This window comes from Coturnix japonica, chromosome 7 (genome assembly GCF_001577835.2).
Source record: "Coturnix japonica isolate 7356 chromosome 7, Coturnix japonica 2.1, whole genome shotgun sequence".
NCBI lineage: Eukaryota > Metazoa > Chordata > Aves > Galliformes > Phasianidae > Coturnix > Coturnix japonica.
This window is the reverse complement of record NC_029522.1, coordinates 10,537,797-10,556,784: the sequence shown is the minus strand read 5'-3', so window position 1 is coordinate 10,556,784 and position 18,988 is coordinate 10,537,797. Positions and strand designations below refer to the sequence as shown.

The window sequence follows — 18,988 nt, the reverse complement described above, 5'->3', positions numbered from 1 at the left end:
TACTGGGGAATCTTCCCATCTCAAGCAGCTGTTTTGAAACTTACAGTGCTTTGGTAAGTAGTTCTTCCCATCTACTTCCAAAGCTTGTGGCCTCTCTGGGCCACAAATCTTGTGCAGCTGCATGGGAATGTGAATTAGCCAAATCCAGACCCCGGTCATTTAAAAAAAGACGTCACAAGGCTGAGAATACACAAGGATACGTTAGGTGATTCAAATGTTAATTTAATTACAGTACCTGCTTGTAGAAATGTCTTCAAAGGGGTAAAGGATTTCTCCGTTGTTACAAATCTCACAGATGAATCCCTTTTGACTACAGAGACTGCAGCTATACACGTGAGAGGTGGCAAACTTGATCACCTTCCCCAAGAAAGGAGCCAGCTTTCCTTCAATAACCTGAAATAAGATGACATTGTATGAACCCATAAAAATGACCAGAACTTCCTGAAAGACTGAAAAAACATTAATACAGAAACATGTCTATGTACAGCTTGATAAAATTACAAAATAATTTCTCAACTGTTATAGTTCCATGAAATCACAAGCAACAGTAGCAGCCATTGAACTGGCAGTGATTCATATATGAAACAGAGGAAAAGATACCATATCTGTAAGTCCCTATATGGCATGACATACAAAACTAGCAACCATTTGAAACACAGCAATGCATTCACATGCACAAGAGAGTATATAGGAAAAGAACTGAAGGTTCCACATTATCATCTAACGAACAGTTATGGATACTGACCTACAGGCATGATTTTCAATTCTGGTTATTTTTTAATCACAAATCACAGTTTTGTCTCTGCTTCTTTCCCCACAACATACGGTTGTTGGGGTTTTTTTTGTTTTGTTTTTGGTTTTTGCATATTTTTCATTAACAGAATCCTGGCTTACTTGCTTCACTAAGTCATATTTCCTATTGAAAGTCATTAAAATACATTATTTCTCTCACTGCCAATGTGAATACGTTCTCAAATAAACTCTTGAATACTAAGAAGTATTTTTTCTTCCCTCTCTAGTGTCCAGCTTTCAAAATCAAGAAGTCTCTTACTGCCAGACAACCCTGCTAGGCCATTAGAAGTGATTAGCACTGCCTATGTTTGTGTGAAAAAAACTGCCATGTAGTATAGATTAAACTACTAGCCACAACACTCATCTAAATTTGTGATTCAGTGACAATGTCTCTATAAGGGGTACTATTCAGGCAAAATACTTTCTATTCAGATTGAGTCTCCAGAGACTTTAAAGAATTCTGCTGGTGTACAGAATAATGAAGATGGAATAAGGCCCTAAGTGTATATTCTTCACCCCTGGACTTCCTGTGGTCTGAATGGCAGCCTGCCAGATTAGTGATAGAAATGTGTCATGAGATTTGATAGTGACCTCCTGTAAAAAAAATGAAGAAGAATGCACTAATTGCTGTTTGAAGGTTTATACAGGGCTGTACCCTGAAGGCTAAGAGTAGGGAGATTTACACTTAAATATGTGTCTCCTTCAGTTCAGGTACCTCTTTCTTCAGTATGTAACACATGACTTATAAACAGGTTTAGCATAAACTGGTCTTAAGAAAGCAAAGGTTGAGTCAGAGAAGAACAGAGGTTTCAGAAGCATTCCTCCCCTATGTTAAGTGGCAAGGAAATAAATCTGTGTTCTAGGGCAATATCCTGCCCACTAGCTGAGACATCAACTGTTAAAGAGTGCAAAAAAGGTGTACTGGCAGCATTGATGCTGATGGCGCTGGTTGAAATGTGCGCCCTTTGCTTTCAGCTCAAGCCTGTTAACAGCATCTGCAACAACAGGAAGCGACAGTGTTATTGCTAGTACTGCAGATAGGACATCTGCTCATGCTAGAGGAAAAATGACATTCCTATTGCATCCTGGTATAGGAAGATCCCCTTCAAGTAGAATATAAACAACGCTGCAAATGAAGCCATAGTTCAAGGTAACGATAGTTCTAACCTTATAACAGATGGGCAGACACTATTTTAGCTCCTTCAGGATGGGTTTTGTTTTTCATTTTGAAAAAAACATTTTTTTTGCTTGTAGCCTTGAGAGCTACAGAGGGTCAGAAAAATCAAACAAATGGGGAGCAGGGGAAAGACACAAAATTGATAGCATTCAGGAAACAGGAGGAAAGAAACTGTGAAGCTACCCAGCTGGTGACACTGCTACAATGACCCATTTAGTAGTAACAAATGAAATATGCATACAATGATAATAAGTAAACCACAGTTCATATTTTCCAAAGCACTTTCGCACTATAGCAATCACCTCTGACAGGCTATAAGAGCTCAGTTACAATGCCAGGCAGAAGACGGAGACGCAAGTAAATTCTATAAACCTGTATTAATGTCACTGTCAGCAAGAACTTCAGTGTTAAATCTCTGGATTAAATTCACATTTTACATAATGTAATGTACAAATTAACATAATCTATTACCATCTTAAGCACCAGGGGCAAATTTAAGACTGTACAAAGCACAAAGATTTCCTGTGCTGAAGAGCTCACAATCTAACCAAGATGGATTGATAGCCCCCGAGGAGATGGTGTTATTCATCCTTATTTATTTATTTGTATGGCCTGCCATAGCACTGTAGTGGGTTGGTTTGTAACTCTGGGCACTGCAGACACACAATGAAGATCCTATCTTCAAAGAACTCTGCATGTCAATTTTACAATGTGAATTACAGGCAATTTTACTGTATTATAGGAGGAAGACAAAATGCAACATCAAACTGATATTACCACTATTTTTAGCATCTGCAAATTTCATGTCATTTTACTTCATCAGAGACCTCAAGGCTGTGTACAGGAAACAACTTTCTCATTCGTGTTTCTACCTAATAAAATCCTCATCTCCATTTACCTCAGCAAGCAAAAGGGGATATTTTCTATTTCTTGTCACCAGGAGGAGTTTCATGGCAACACTTCCACCATTTTTATAGCTTTGGGAAAGGGAACACTGTCAAACCTTGTCCTGTGACTAAGCACCCTCATGACAGCCAGAGGCCCAGGGTTGGTCAGTTTAGACATGCCAGAAACATGATGATAGAGTACAAGGATGTTCTCTCAGTCGATGCTGGAGCCTTAAGTTTCAAAGAAATACAGATGATTAAAGAATGCAAGCGAGTTAAACAAATGTAATGCACTAGCTAGATATGAAGAAAATTGCATGGAAGAAATCCTGGTGGATCCAGCAACATCTGTGTCATTCTTTATCGCTACATCTGCTACTAAAGGCCTTCAAGGACAGAGACTCCACAGTTCTCGTTCAGTCTAACCCAGCATGGGTCTGTTCTTACCACTGGAGCCAGTCCTAAGCTTTAATGTGAAAATTTCAGTTTTCAGAAGAAGCTGAAATTTTTAACCTGCTTGCTCTATAAGCTGATCAGATACAAAGCATGGAGAAAAAACACTTCTAACTTCAAGACAACAGGCAATGCTTTAAATGCTGAGTGTCAAACAAATCTCAAATCAGACCTGTGGCCCTGAAGGAAGAGGGCGACATGCAGCTATCCAGCTCTCACACATTCTTAGGTCAATGTAGTAAAAACACAAGTGGTCCTTGCAATTCAGCTCTCAGGTGGAGGCTGAGACCTGACGACTCTATTAGAAGTCACTGGCAGGCCCATCTGGCAAGCTCAACAGCAGGAAAGTCTCTTCTGCAGCATGGAGTGGGTCTGGAAAACTCATCCATTAGCTTAGCTGCAGTGGTTGTTATTGCAAACCATGAGAAAATTACATGGTTTGGTTTTGAAAGGGTGTAGGGCAAGGGAAAGTCTTTCAATTTGGTCTCTGAAAACTGCAGCCATTAATCATACACGGAGCACTGATATTGCAGTTCACAGCTTACAGCTAGTAGGTCTATTGGGACTAGAAAGTAGTGTATGTGATCCATTCTTTCAGTTCTCTTTGGTAACATTTGCGCCGCACTCCATGAACAGAAAAGTACATCAAAAGAAATGGTATAGTAGAATGTTTACTCCACAAGACCATACTTAACCCAACTAAATAATCAAAATTTCACATTGCTAGGAAGTGCCTTTGCACCTGGAAGACAGCTGTACTGGATCCAACCAAAGCAGAGCAGCATAAATGAGCTAGTACTTGTGTTCCACGACCTACCAATCCCTATCACAATGTGTTGCCATTCACACAATCCCACTACAACACTTCACCTCTTTACCACATCTCCAGTTTATCAGAAACACTCAGAAAGAATTTAGGTCTCCAAAATTCCCTAACTTCATTCAATCTAATGAGAACAGAAGAGTCCAAATCCTTTCAGTATCTGAGCTAGAAGGAAACAGCTGGCCCCAAAACAACATTCCCCTAAACTGCATGCAATCCTGTAAAGTTCCCAGGATTTTTACAACCTAGAGAGTATGGAGAGAAACTGTGGAACCACGCATACTATGTGCTGCAAAGTCCATTATGTCTCAAAAGCAATGCAGAAATGTAGTGCAAAACTTACTAAATTAAAAGTGGTCTAAAGGAACAGACTAAAAATTTCACTGACTTAACCCTGTCTCTTAATGCAATCCCAGCATGTGCTTGCAAAGGTTTAAAAAATACATTCCTGACTCTAGCGTCTTCCTTAAACCAAACTGAAATGTTGTGAGTTCAGATTCTCTTCTGCATACAGATGCTGCAGCACACACGAAGAGCAAGCTGTTTTCTAATCCAAATTATTTCTAGCACAGGCAGTAGTATAATTATGCTAAATTGAGCATGAAAGATGATCATCAATCAATGAAAGGTGCAACATAGCTTCTTCTCCCTAGACTGCTCAAGGAACCCATCCCAAAAGGACTGTTAACGTGGAGCCATTCTTCTACACTTAGCTTACCACTGTTGCAACGTATTTTGGCACAGGCCCAATATTTTCTCTCTGATGAGCCCCAGTATTCAAATTAGAACTGCTATCCACCTCTGACGATCTGGAAAACATTTTTCTGAGCTATCAGTGTGGCTTCGCACACTGCAGGTACTGACTGCATGTCTCAGTGTTAGGAACTGTATGAAAATACACACCCACACATACATACATAAAAGATGGGCCCCACCCTCAAAGCACTTACAATTTGAACCAGCAAACGAGCACTGCTTTTTACACCAGCTAACCATGTATTTCATCTCCCATCCTAAACAGGATATACTCCATGTTTTGGAGGAGGCATCCCTGCAGGTAACAGGACTGTTGCAGAGGGGATAGGAAAAGCCAGGTGAGCCCATAGGAGCAGCAAACCACTCTACTGCCCAGGCTCTGGCACCCAGGTCAGGAAAGCTGAGATCCTAGGGAAGGTTGGGTGGTACTGGAAAGCAAGAGGGGAGGCAGAAACATGTCTGCAGCAGAGTGAGAAATCAAAGGGGGATGCATGGTATCTGAACATGTGCCAAAAGGGTGGTGGGACAATTATTTTAGATGATTTCTAGAACAGCAACTTTTCAAACACGACAAACTTACAAACAAAAGTAATTTGAGATTTCTTCTGTGTTTATCTTAGTGGCACTGTTTGGTAGGGTAGCAGCATAAACCACAATTAAGCTCTGTATAAATGAGGTAGGAGGGAAGACAAGGGGACCTGCAGACCAGACAGTACTGGCAATGGCTATGAGCCTTGGCCACAATGCACAGGCATGTTTTTCCTGATTCAGCAAGAAGACAGAAGATGAAAGTCAGCAGGGGCTACTGTTCAAATTGATTTCCCTTTGGACACATCACATCTGCATGACCATGATCACGAGGGCAATGTGTGATCAGTCAGCTTCACTACCTGCTGGAAGAGCTGCTGGCTCCTAGAGGTTCCCTCATTCTCCCCTACAAAAAGACTAAATGTACCTTGCTCCATCAAGATGATGCTTTCAGAAGTCTCTGAACAGAAGTTCAGAGAATAAGAATAGTGTAGGTCACAGCACCCTCCACAGGGAGAGAAACTGTCCTCAGTAGCTTACTATACATACAACAGGGTTGATGCCAACAGAGAACTTTTCACAGGTATTCCTGTCCCCTTCTGGCCAAAATATTTCTGAGCCCCTAAGCCTGACCTGCACCAGAGCAGAAGCAGTTCCCTTTTCCCCACTATATGCTGAGCTACAGCTCTGTCTTGACTCCCTTGTCTTATCCCAACTCTTCAGGCTGGGTGTAACACCAATAGAAGTCCACCTCTGGAGGCCCCTACCCCTGAAAACCTAATTTCAGCCCTAACTTTCCTGCCCTGCAGTACAGCACAGGCGAGCCAAAAAAACAGCCCATTACAGGCAGCAGAGTGGAGTCAAGTCACTTCCCTTTTTGGTCAACAAAGATTGCTTGTATGAGAACATACTTACCTGCGTGAAGGAGGGTTGCACAAACTAATCCCACAGAAGAGCAACGTTCTGAGCAGTGTTGCAATATATGAACATTTTGATAGTTTAAAAACAAACAAACAAAAAAACCCTGAGAAAAAGAATGGCCAAGGTACTTAGACTCCTTCTAATTCAGAGATTGTGACTAAGCTTAGAGCTTTTTGAACTCTGTTTGGAAAACAGAAAATTACACAAAAAAAAAAAAAAAAAAAAGCCCTCAAAAAAGCCCTAATGCAAAATAATTCGTTAGAGTTTGTTCCAGATCCTGAGTGACAGTTATTTAAATTAGAAAAGACGTAATAGCAGTTTCTGCCTGGGTGTCACAGGAAAGCAATCTTTGCTGATTAGATAAGTTTGGAAGTCCCCTCTAAACTCAGACTGTTTTATTCACAAATATATAATATTGCAAGGGCTTTAGATGGAATTGGGTGGGGAGAATAAAGGAAAAATTGAGTCAGTTATAAGGCACTATCACTTTAAGCACCGCCTCTATAACCTCTTGCCCACCTATTAGCCCAGGACCACAGAAATAAACAATAAACAACCCTTGCATCATAGCCACATAAATTAATGCTCCTATCTATCAGACGTGACGAACTTTCTGGACAAGAGAAAAAAAAGTAATACAGTTTTCAAGCATTTCTCAAGGGAGTGTGTGTTTGCATTGAGGGCAGGGCACCTTTCAGCAATGCCTACGAAGTAGTAACAGGTAAGGAAGACCTCCATCCCTGCAGGAATCTGTACAATGTGCGTTTCTGTGAGAGTCATCAAACTTCCAACCCTGTCTGTGCATTTCTATCAGACTCTCTCTCTCAAAAAAAAAAAAAAAAAAAAAAAAAAAAAAAAAAAAAAAAGAAAAAGAAAAAGCATAGTAAACATTTCCATAGCATGGAGATTGCAAATATCTTCAATCATCTACATAAAGACTGTGTTAATACAGGTGGCAGAGGGATACAGCTTGCTAATCTTTCAGATATAATATTCTTTCAGTAAGTAACACTGCCAAGGCCAAATAGTCCAAATTCTAAAAAGTGCCACAATGAAAGTGTCACATCAAGAATTTCTGGATTAAAGTAACTGTTTATATTTTTGACTAAGTAATTTCCAACAGACAATCATGAAAGCAAAATCAGAAGTTGTTTAAAAAAATAGTTCTTATATTAAGATGCAAGTTAACGGAGATCAACAGGTGAAGGATATTTCACACAGACTTTCTACAGTCTGAGAGCAAGGAGGAAAACTACAAACCCCTGTATCAATTCTGAGAGTTCAGACACAAGGTACAACCAACAATCACAGGCACCAGGAGCACCATCACTACGCTGTGGATGTTTGACTGAAGAACAAACCCTAAAGAGAGACAGAACTCTCTGAACTGTATCAGAAACACAGAGGAAAACCTTTGTAATAGAGAAGTATCTGCTGCTACTGCTCTGTCTGAAAGCCCTACCATCAGGGCTAAGTATTCCAGTTAAAGTGGTGAAAACATTATAAAACTCAGATCTCACTGCCACTGTGAGACAAGTTAAATTCACCAAATGGCTCTGTGACCCCACCCTTGTAAATCAGCTTGTTAATCATTATCGTCATAGAGGCGATAAAGCTGTTTTATAAGCCAACACCAAAGCAGTAACATTAACTACTTATGTAGAAGCTGATGTATTTCTCTGCAGATAACATTTATTGGAAGGCTCTCTCTTTAAAGATAGAGGTTTGCCTCATAACCCTACTCCGGAGCACCAGCAATCTGTTCCATTTATTCCTCCAGTCCTATTTACATGTCAGAAACAAGCATTGCCTGGAGGGGATGGGTTAAGTGATATGAAATTGCTAGAGCACCTTGAACCACAGGTTCAAATCTCAACTGGATTGTCCTGGCCTCTCTTCCTGACAGAATAAAATTTATGATTATTTCTCAAGGCCAGACGCACACTTGCCTCTGTCTGAAACACAGAGACACAATCTGCCAGGAGGCACTTATGCAATACAAAGAGACAACGAAAAGGCCAAGAGGCACTGAGAAAAGGGAAGGGGTGGTAGACATGAAGTTCATTCACTCTCTCCAATTCCATATGTGGAAGGGACACAAAGTCCTTTAATTACTGGGGTTAGTGTCATAAAAGTGCCTGGAAGAAGGAAGTTATTGGCAGGAGTAGTCAACAAATAGTGTACAGCTTTCCACCATCTTCCATAGTCAAGATTTCGACATGTTCCTGGTTGTTTCCCTTCTATCCCTTCACAAACAGCTGGTTTTTAATTGAGCCTTTTGCTAACAAGCTCAGAGGAAAGCTTCAGCCTTGCCTCGAGTATCACAGAGAACATACTTCCTTCTACTACAGCCCAACCAACAGACAGACTTGCTTAAAAACTTCTCACCACAGGGATTCCACAATTCTTAACACTCAAAACATCCAGAAAGCCTTTCCTACTACCTATCTCAGGTCTCTTTTGTTGCAGTAAACTGCCTTCATTTCAGGCTCTGTTTCCAATCCTTACATTGTGCAATTCAGAAAGCATTTTCTGATGAATTCACTTCGCTCCTATGAGAGATCTTTGTTGTGTGCCTGTAAGAAGAGTAGCTTGAGTGCAAGGAGGCTACAGTGTTCGCCTTCCCTCTCTGCTAACCGTAGAACAAGTATTTTATGTACTTATTAAGCGTGGAGATTTGTCATTATAATGCAAAGGGTAAAATGGAGTTTCTATTCTCCAACAGCTTTCAGCAGAGTCAGAATTTCTGCCATAAAAACACTGACTTGGAGACAAGCATGCTAGAATATGCTTAGCTAAGGATAAACACAAGCTGCAGAGCAGAGGAAGGGAAAACACATTCCCTGGCTGGGAAATTACTGGCCATTTCCACATAGGGAACAGACAATGCTCCTGGACTGTTAATTTCCTTGAGGATTTTTTCCCTTCCGTTCACCATATTCTTAACTCTGTGAATTCTTGTTATGATTTCAGTGCACAATTAATCTTTAGTTCAGAGGAAAGGGAAATGGAAGGAGGAAGGATGATCATGAGGTAAAAGCCCCAGGGAGGCAGATATCAGATCTCAGCTCTGCCCTATCTTTGTGTAATATACAGGTCTGATCAGGTTTCCTTGCTTCACTTTGACTTCCAGTCATTTCTTTCAGATTGCCTGCTTTGTTTATTTAAATTGCAAGAGACTTAAGGGAAGAATGATTTCTTAGCATTTGTGTGCATGCACACTAGAATCTGTGTGGTGCTGTAAAACAAACAAAACCAGAACAAAAGAGTAACTTCAGGAGATTACAGCTCCCAGCTTGGGATCTGCCTATGTTAGAAGTGAACACAATACAGGCAGCTAACTGGATGGGGAGCGGAAATGCCATGTTTTGCTTGAGTATAGACCCAGTTTGATTTGATCTAGGCTAGCTGAAAACACATCTTTAGTTGCTACAGCCATGCTACAGGCCACAGACCCAGATCCCAGCAGTAAGGGTGACACCAGTCCACCCTTCCTTTCCTTTTCCTTTTACACTGCCTTTGCAGATGCCTGGCTGTCCCAAGGGCCTGTTCAGCCAGTAGCATGGGTGAAAGCAGGGTAGATGGGGGCAAGTGAGGCCAATGACTCTGTTGACCAGCTGCTGACACCAGTGCCAAGTGCTGACTCTGACACACATGCCACTGTTTTGCTAGTGCTGGCCTTGACACAAAGAAAGACACGTAGCACAGCCACACATTATGCCATGCTAACTTGTCGCCCACACAGGTCAGAAAGCATCCCAAAAGGAAACCTGGTGATAAACACAGCAGAGAAAAAAAATAAAACAAAAACCAACAAAACCCAAACAAATCAAATAGAAGCAGAAATGGGTGAGAATATGAATAAACAGAAAGACTGACTCGGTTTGACTTCCTTGCAGTCCACACTGACAGCAGAGATCTGCTGTTGGCAGTTTTTCCAAGCAGGACCACTTGACATGTTGCACTTCTACTTAGTACTAAGATTATATTCCACCAGTTAGCCACTGTAATTCTTAGAGACACTGGGAAGAGCAGGAAGAACAAAAACAAGTTCAAGAACAAATGTGGTTAATCTGTGATAAGCACACTTAAAGAGCACAAGCAAAGACAGAGTCTTACTTGGGTTGAGAGAGGGGAACAAACTGGGTATACACAATGTTTGTCCTTCAGTCCAAGGGAATTTATATCAGGAGGCAGAGTCAAGGTTCCTCCAAACCCTCATCTACTCCTCAAAGAAAGGAAGAAAATTCTGAAAATTCAGCAGGTCTCTCAGTTCAAGTTGGTGAGTGAAAAAGATGGAATTGTCTCAGTATAAACAACATGCCTGGAAAATGGTAGCGCCAGCTCCCCAGCCAGCCCTGCAAAGAGACTCTCTGCCTTTGCACTCACAGCATTTCAGTCCTCTGTCCTCCTTCCCCCAAGGTTTCCAGGCAGCTACATGTCAATTTTGTCACACCCTGAGTTCTCCTAATCTTGTCGCAGGGATGAATTATAGGTTGTTTTAAGAAACAGGTATTCAAACAAAGGTTAAAGGCTGTTTTAATCAAACAAGCTTGAAAGAGGACCAGGAATTTGGCTGGTTGAGAACAGAAAGCACTTTCCTCAGCTTAAAAAACATACGTGACTGTATACTCACACAAGCAAATATGCATTCAGGCAGAGATATATGTATTCCTTTCTCTCTCTCTCTTTTTTTTTAATAAGACCGAGCAGGCATGCATGCTGAGACATTAACTTAATGCCTACTGAGTAAGACATTATTTCATGAGTGACATCACAAAGCCAGAAACTTTTCTGCTTTGCAGAGGACTGGATCAGTGCATTTTAGGGGGGAATCTTCTGATGATTTTAGAACAAGAAATCAACATACTTAGAAAATTGTTAGAATTACCTGTAAAAAATTGTTAGAACTACCTGAAAAAAAACTCAGCAGTTTTTTAACCCCTTTTTCATCCAAGCAGGTAACCCTGAAAGAGTATTTTCTCTCTCTGAGAAATTATTTACAGGGATATCACTTCTTAGAATGTGCCCAGCTGCCTCTCTGAACAGACTGTTTATGAGAAGTAAAGCAGTGAGGTTAGACCCTGATCTGCAGTATTGGGCCTTTCATTCTCTACAGTGAGGAGGAAAATTAAACTAAAACAAAAAAAAACAGTCAGCATCAACAAGTAGTAGAAAAGGGGCAGTGTATATTCCTATTTCCTCTCCTAGGGGCTGAAAAAATTAAAAGAACTCTGAATATCTCAGAGGCTCTTGCAGTCCACTGGTACCACTGCAGAGCTGTTTTGAACAGTTTCACACTAGAGAGCTGCACATAATACAAGTGGCACAAATGTCATATCCCTGTGGAAAGCATCACATGCATTTAATAATGCTTGCTGAAAATTCTGGTCTCAAGCAGCTGTAAGCCCAGATCTGATGTGAAAATATCTATTAACAAACTTGCTGTATCTCCATGCTTCTCCTCCAAGTCTAACACACCTAATTAAACCCAAATGAACTCATCTCTTTGGCTGCCACCTGCTCAAACACTGCCCTCATCAGCCTGGCCAGCTCTGCCTCAATCTCCACCTGACCGTGAGCCATTTTCAATGACAACTCCTTTCCCCAGCAGAGCTGTGGTGAAAAGGAAATGCCAGTAAAACCCTTGCCATTACCACTAATTGTAAGCAGAGATGTCAGCAGCTTGTGGAATTACATACACACCTGGTCTATCAGCTAACCTGAAGCATTTCCTGTTCTGCTGAAAGGCGACTCAGTGCTAACACACTCCAAGGAGTGACGGAAATGAGTGATAAAGAAGTCACAGGAAAAGCATACAAACTGTATAACTGTTGTTTTGCTAGCAGGCACTTTAATAGCTACGGAAATACACACTGTATAATTTTTCCCACTCGAGGATTATTTTCATATTCTTCTGCTAATGAAATTATGACAATCATGTAGCCACGGGTCTAAAAATAAGGACATAAAGGTGGCCATTAACATTATGCTTTTACAGCCCAAGATGCAAGTTGTTACACAGCTAAAGTACAAAACTATCTAGGTGTCTCACAAACTGCACAATACACTTGCTGTAACACCAGCAAATGACTCCAAGATGAAATCTGAGCTGAACGGTGATCCCCAGTACTCTTCAATTGCAGTAGAGGGAAGCACGATGTTTTCATCCTAAGATACAAATAAAATAGGCCAGATAGACTATCCTTCCAAAACTGTTTCCCTTCATTTACTTTTATCATGTCTAGGATGATTAATTTAAACATCCGTATAGGATAGTGGGACTCACCTTACCTTAATCCCACTACAAATGTCCTGTGTCTCAGAGAAAGCTGTCAGCACAGATGGGAAGAGGGTCTATATCACTTGTGCCTCAGAATGAGAACTAGACAAATGCACAGATGAGCTTCAGCAATGCCTATCTTTCTTACTTCACCACAGAAACTTCTCTCTTGTCTCCTGCCCACCAAATATTTAAGAGCAGGATCTGTACCTGACACATCAATTAAAACCCACCACTGCTTTAAGCCAGCTCTGCTCTAAGCGATGTCTTCCAGCCTGCGTTCAGACAAGTACTGGCAGAAACGCATCTCAGGACTTGCATCTGTCCCATATACTGCATCAAACATCTTGTTTGGGAGGCTGGAGACACAAAGCCAACATTTTCACTACTTAGCTGGATAGTGAACCATGGAAGTTATGACAGAGAGATGCCTGGCATTTTGCTGCCCTTGCTGAGCTCACTGAACTCCCACAGAAAACTGTGAAAGCCAAATTTTCAGCCTTCTCAGCAGGATTGCATAGCCAGGTCTGACAAAACCTTAATTCCACTTCTTATTTGCCACCTCCTGCCCCTCAAGCAAAGTAAGGGCTTGTCTAAACTTAGAAGGATCTGCTGGTACAGCTACATAGGTAAGCCTCTTTGGTAAACATGTGTTTAAGCTGATACAGCTTATATTGATTCACTGAATGAAACAAAATGATGCCAGCAAGAGACTTTCTCATTTACGTAACTGAGTTTGCACTAATACTTTATAAGTACAACTATATCCATTAAGTGTGTGTGCTTGTTTTTAACATGCACCTACTCCAGTAACAATTCTAATGCTAGACCAAGCCCAAAGCACATTACCCAAAACCCAGTTTTTCCAGTCAATACAACCACATTCACACTATTGACTTTTACTAACACAGGCCAGTTAGATATTACTTCCTATCACTTCCCCAGCAGAAACTGCTGTGTTATCAAAACTGTGTAGCACAGACGTGGCTCATTACAAGCTATCAAACAGATTTTTTCCTAAATGCTATAAAAAGCATTGCCAACTTCCTCCATCTCAGTCTATGAAAACAGAGAAAGGACACAAATTTCCCACTGATAAAAAATGTACAAAGAAAGTACAGAACGGGTTAAAAGCTGAAAAAGTACACAAGCCCTAACCACTTCTTGGTTCTTCTAAGACTTTCTAATCCTTTTCTAACAATATGCTAAGCTCAAATTAGGTATAATGTAATTTTCACTTAAGATTGATAAAAATTCTTGAACAGAAACATTGAGATTTCTATATTGGGAATGCTTCTGATAGACCAATTTTTCACCTAGATCAAAATGCTATCAGATGCTGTAATCTCTACTACATACGCCAAAGGACGATGAAATCATTGATATGTCTGTCAGTAGGGAAGACATCTTCCTAATCCACTCAACAAGTAATGTATCTATTCTGAAACCTTATAATCTTTTTACCTTATGTAGTGCAACAGTGGACATTCTCATTATGGATACTTAATCCTCTCAAAGATTATAAACTTCTGTCCCTGGTAATATTACTGTGGCATTAAGTTCCTCATGCTCACTGTGTGCTGCAAAGAAGCATTTCCATTAAGGATTTTTATGCCCATCTCATATTCACTGCACGACCTGTGCTACATTACTGTGAGAACTACTGCCCACTCTTCCTCTCCATAGTTCTTTGTGTTGTCTGTATGCTCATCTGAAGCAAGACAGCCAGGAAAGGTGATGTGAATTAAACTGATGCTTTAATTAAATGCTAATGGATAAATTTATCTATGATATAAAAATTGACAGATCTTTAGTACATTAAAAACCTTTATGGATTCAGAATGAAAATTGCTTTAATATCATTCAGCTCAATTCACTTCAAGCAAAATGTAAACTGCTGATATTTTGAATAAAATTATTTACAGTGGTTCAATATAACTCAACTCATCATTTTAAATTCCCATGCTCTATACCTTCAAATATTTTTTCCTAATTATTTCTTTGTAAATGTATCTTTAGCTTTTCAGATCTCAGATCTCACTCAACATTATCATCCCTGACATCCAGTCATTTTTGTTGTTACAGTGATCCTTATTTTACCTTTTTCCTTTTCAAGGTAGCTCAACTGGGATGAAATTGCTCCCACAAGAAAAGGTTTTCTAGTGTGAAGAATAATGTGGCATTAATCACTGTAAACATGTACATCTTACTTTTTAACATAAAGAACAGGCATGATATTAGTTGTTCTGTGTGGATTAAGCACCTGAATTTCAAGCTTGTCACAATAGCAACTTCAAGTCTTCTACTCCTAAAGCTCCCACTAATCTGGAATACAGTTTAAGTAGCAATAATTTGTTTTCCTCAGAAATGTAATACTCTCATCTGAGTCAGCTCCTGCATAATTTGGTGTTTAGCAGAGTAAAATCTAGCATTGTCACAAAAAATGGTTCCAACACACAGAAAACAAACAGATACTTCTGAATTTCAGCTTGCATGTATCACATTCATACGTCCAGAAACCCATGGACATTAGCAACAGCAGCAGAGAATAAGTTCCCAACATCCAGTAGGTTTGTGATGAGGGGACAATTCTGCACATAACCAAGAGGTACTGTTTTCTTGGTGTGCTGTTGTCCGCTAAAGACAGTAACTCCAAGAGTGTAGTCTTGCTTCTCATCAACTGGAGGTCACCTTCTTTAAGGTTTTAGTTGATTGGAGTAGCTCTGAAATAAACTAGCTAACAGGGAAGCAGTAATGTTTTAGTGGCAGGCTCAGCAGTGACACAGAACAAATTATTCTTTGAAGAGGTGATCATAGCAATGGTTGTGAAGAAAAACAAGTGTACCAATGGGATGGAATAGGAAAGCTGTCACACTTTGTTTCTGCTCATTAAATATGTATACCTCTAGTTAGTTATCTCAGCTGCTAATGCCTAAAATGACAATGAGGACAAAAAGAAGCTAAGAATAAATTCCTCGTGAGTGTGTCTATGGATGGACTTGCTATAAACTTCACTGTAGTCACTAGAATGCTGGTTTGCAATGCAACACTGATAGGCTGCATGTGTGTTTTTATATATTTTAAATAAACACACATACACAAATAACAAGTATTACCTACTGCCTCTGGTTAAATGTTAGGGACTTACTCACACCTGCCATTACAAAAAGTACCTCCTCACTTAAGAATTAGGTAAGTTTCCAAAATTAATGGCATCTTGTCTATTTTTTTTTCCTCCCTCAGTTCTGAATGTCAGTTGAGGTCTTCCCTAATAGAGCCCTGGCCAAGTAGGTCCAAGTTACAACCATTCTCACCAGATACCTCCAATAAGTACTCTGCCACACCCATAACATCTAGGCATGGAGATCTGTTGAGCCTGGCAAGAGATTTAAATTGTGTTTCCTTTTAAAATAACACTGTATGATGCTTCGTCTTCTGACACCTCCAACTTTTTTTTAGTACCTGAGAAAAGATCCTCAGCACATTTCTAAAATCCAACTGCTTGGTTGAAAATGACTGCATGTTTTCCAGGATCTTCAAAGAGAATTTGGCTAGGAAACAATCAGAACTGAGCTGTGACTAACCAAGGTAAAGGTTGCTTATATCTGCAGATTACCCCTCTCTGCTTTTCTAATTCACTCACCATGCTTTATCTTCCCATTAATCTTTAATAAAACTTTTAGTTAATTCTCCAAACACACACAATATACACGACAGCAGGAAACAGTGTAAAAGCAGCTCACGGATATGAAGAAATAGGCAGTAGAGGAATCAAAAGGAGAGAAAACTTTTAGGATTAAAAAATACCTCAACCCAACTGCAGCTGAGTGCAAAATGATGAGCCAGAAGGAGAAAGCAGTAGGAAGGGGCAAACTGGGGGTCATATCGGGGTCTTATAAGGGTGTTACTATTTCTTTCACCAGGGTCTTCCACCCCTTTCCAACTTGGTTACATTTTAACAAAAACAGGCAATGGGAATTCAAACCTGTAGATGCTGAAATGTGAAAAACCCTTTCCAGGCTGACATCAAGGATATGGCTAGATTAAAAGGTAAATCCAATTTAACCAACCCCAGTAGAAATGTTAATCAAATTATACTGCCTCTAAACATGATAAATCTGGGGCTTGGGCCCTCAGGGGAAGAGAAGGTGTTTTGCAAACACAAATAAACACAAAGAAACATACTAAAGGGAACTGCTAAATCAATGAATGAATTCTGACTTCTACCCTCCATCCCTCCCACAGGGTGCTCCATAAGCTGCTGATTGCTTCTAAAACATCTACTACCAGTGTTGGAAACTGATTAAGCAGCTTACAAAGCACTGGAGGCTAATAGACAGGCCCACCAGGGAGACTGCAGCTCTGGAGTTAAGTAGCTTGCTATTTCATGGCTTGATTATTAGAGATGATAGCAGAACATGCTGAAAGGATGTAGAAATTTGCTTTAGATGACTGTTTTTATTTTATATATGGAGTCATTTCAATTCTGTGACTTCACCAGCCAACAAAAACCTGCAGAATCTGTGGCTCTGTAGTTTCTATGGCTCTGAGGGCAATTTGAACTACATCAATTTAAGATATCAACCGAACACCTCCAACTTACTATGCTGCCTGTTACCCTGCAGAAAAAGTAAGGTTGGACAAGTGAAATATCAGAGGAAGAAGCTTATAGTAATATGTTTTCCATGTCATTGACAACAGCATAGGAGCTTGAACACAGATGGCATCTTGGTCAGCTAGCACATCTTACCTCATTGCTTCCTTCATTGTGTACCTAAGCACAGCAGCACATTCACCTTGGATTCCCTGTCCTTTTCAGTTCTTTTTGCCAAATTCTTCTTGTTTAATCTTGTATGAGACATAATTCTGCTGTTCAGGCAGATGCACTGCAAGCTGTTCACTTAGCTCAATCAACACCAACACAAAGACACATTTTGTTGGCACATTATCTCTTCCATGGTCAAAGTAACACTGCCTGGCTTTGTAGTGTGCTTGTTGAACTTTTCTTTTTCAGTATTGTTATAATACCTAGCAGACTTATTGAATAAGCATGTTGCACTAGGGACTGTGCAAACTCAAATTCCTAAAGAACTACTCTTTCAAGCAAAAAAGTAAATACTACTTGTCACTACTTGTCTCCAGTTGAGCTTCAGGGAAGTCTCCACTGCACAGATGAAAATTTCTCCCAGCAAAGTTTTCTCTTGTGGCCTCTTTCCAGTTCTATTTCAACATCGCAGCTCTAGGTTTTCTCTCTTAATATTAACCAATGGCCCTGTTAGCCCACTTTGATATCAAACCATATATAACAGAGATCGCTTTAAAGTAAAGCAACTTATGTTTTGGTTAACTTGAAGTGGGAATATACAATTAGCACTGAAGATGCTTGGTGGGTAAGAAAAAAGTAGAATTAGTTGAATGAACTTACCTGCTGGAGGTCTGCCAGAGAATAAAGATGGATTTGCTGAAGAAGATACTCTCTCGGAAAGATCCTGAAAAAAAGAAGAATTGATGCACTGATATGCTTCTGAAATATAGGGTTTTTTTTGACTGGGAAACTTAAAAGATTTCCTCCCTTTCCCAAAAGACTGCAAAACAAAGGCATTAGAGACAGAATTTGTCATTAATTTCTTTTCAACATTCCTCAAAGACACAACTACTCCACAATTTCCACAATGAGAATGAATACCACTCCAAACATGTTTTCTGCCATGAATCTGACTGATATAGATTTTCTTTTGCATATAGAAAATCTGTATTGGTATAAACTTTACAAAGACTTATTTGAGAAAGTTATATCTTTCTTAAATAAAACATGGTTTAAAGCAAGACCATTGGCTATTGTCTGACAGATGGGGAATAAAGCTAAATTACAGAAACTGAAATAAATATGTCTTTAGAGTGACTTGTAATAAAATGAACAACGGGGTTAGAGTAAGGAGCAAAATCAACTTTGTAAAGTCAAATGGACATTAGCAAGAAAAGTTTATGAAAACCCTTGCATCTGCTGGGAAGAGAAAAGTATCTAATTAAAATGTCTTTGTGCAAACCAACAGAGGCACAGCCAGCTAACCAGATTTATTTTCCATCTGCCTAGAACAAATTTAACACCATGCTCAGGTATTCCACTGAGAAGATAATCACATCACTCTTGGGGCATGGAGGAGTGGGGGAAGAAACCAAGTCCAGAAGAGCAACTATTTTACAATGTATATTCTTTAGAGAAGGAACTCAACTCACTTTCCTACACTACAATCATGACAATCATGTAGTTTTCAGGTAACACAGAAACCAAATTACTGACCTTATTAAACACATGAACGAAGCTCTGACGAAGAGCAATTTTTGCAATTGTTTGCAATGGTAGAACT

At 39.9% G+C, this 18,988-nt stretch overlaps 1 protein-coding gene across 14 annotated transcripts in view; it reads right to left on the bottom strand.

The window, feature by feature from the left end:
* The window catches only part of PLEKHM3 (pleckstrin homology domain containing M3), a 111,944-nt gene that overhangs the window by 30,854 nt on the left and 62,102 nt on the right, over positions 1–18,988 (bottom strand). For 13 of the 14 annotated variants that reach the window (XR_004307848.1, XM_032445647.1, XM_032445637.1 and 10 more), the window contains 2 exons: positions 18,046–18,109; positions 236–393 (listed from right to left, as the gene is read on the bottom strand). Coding sequence is in view for 12 of the 14 variants with exons in the window: in XM_032445647.1 (XP_032301538.1) it covers positions 236–393; positions 18,046–18,109 (222 nt within the window). In the remaining 2 variants the exon portion in view is untranslated. Of the gene's footprint in view, positions 1–235; positions 394–18,045; positions 18,110–18,988 lie in introns of those variants that run through there. The other variant, XR_004307849.1, reaches the window with a different exon arrangement.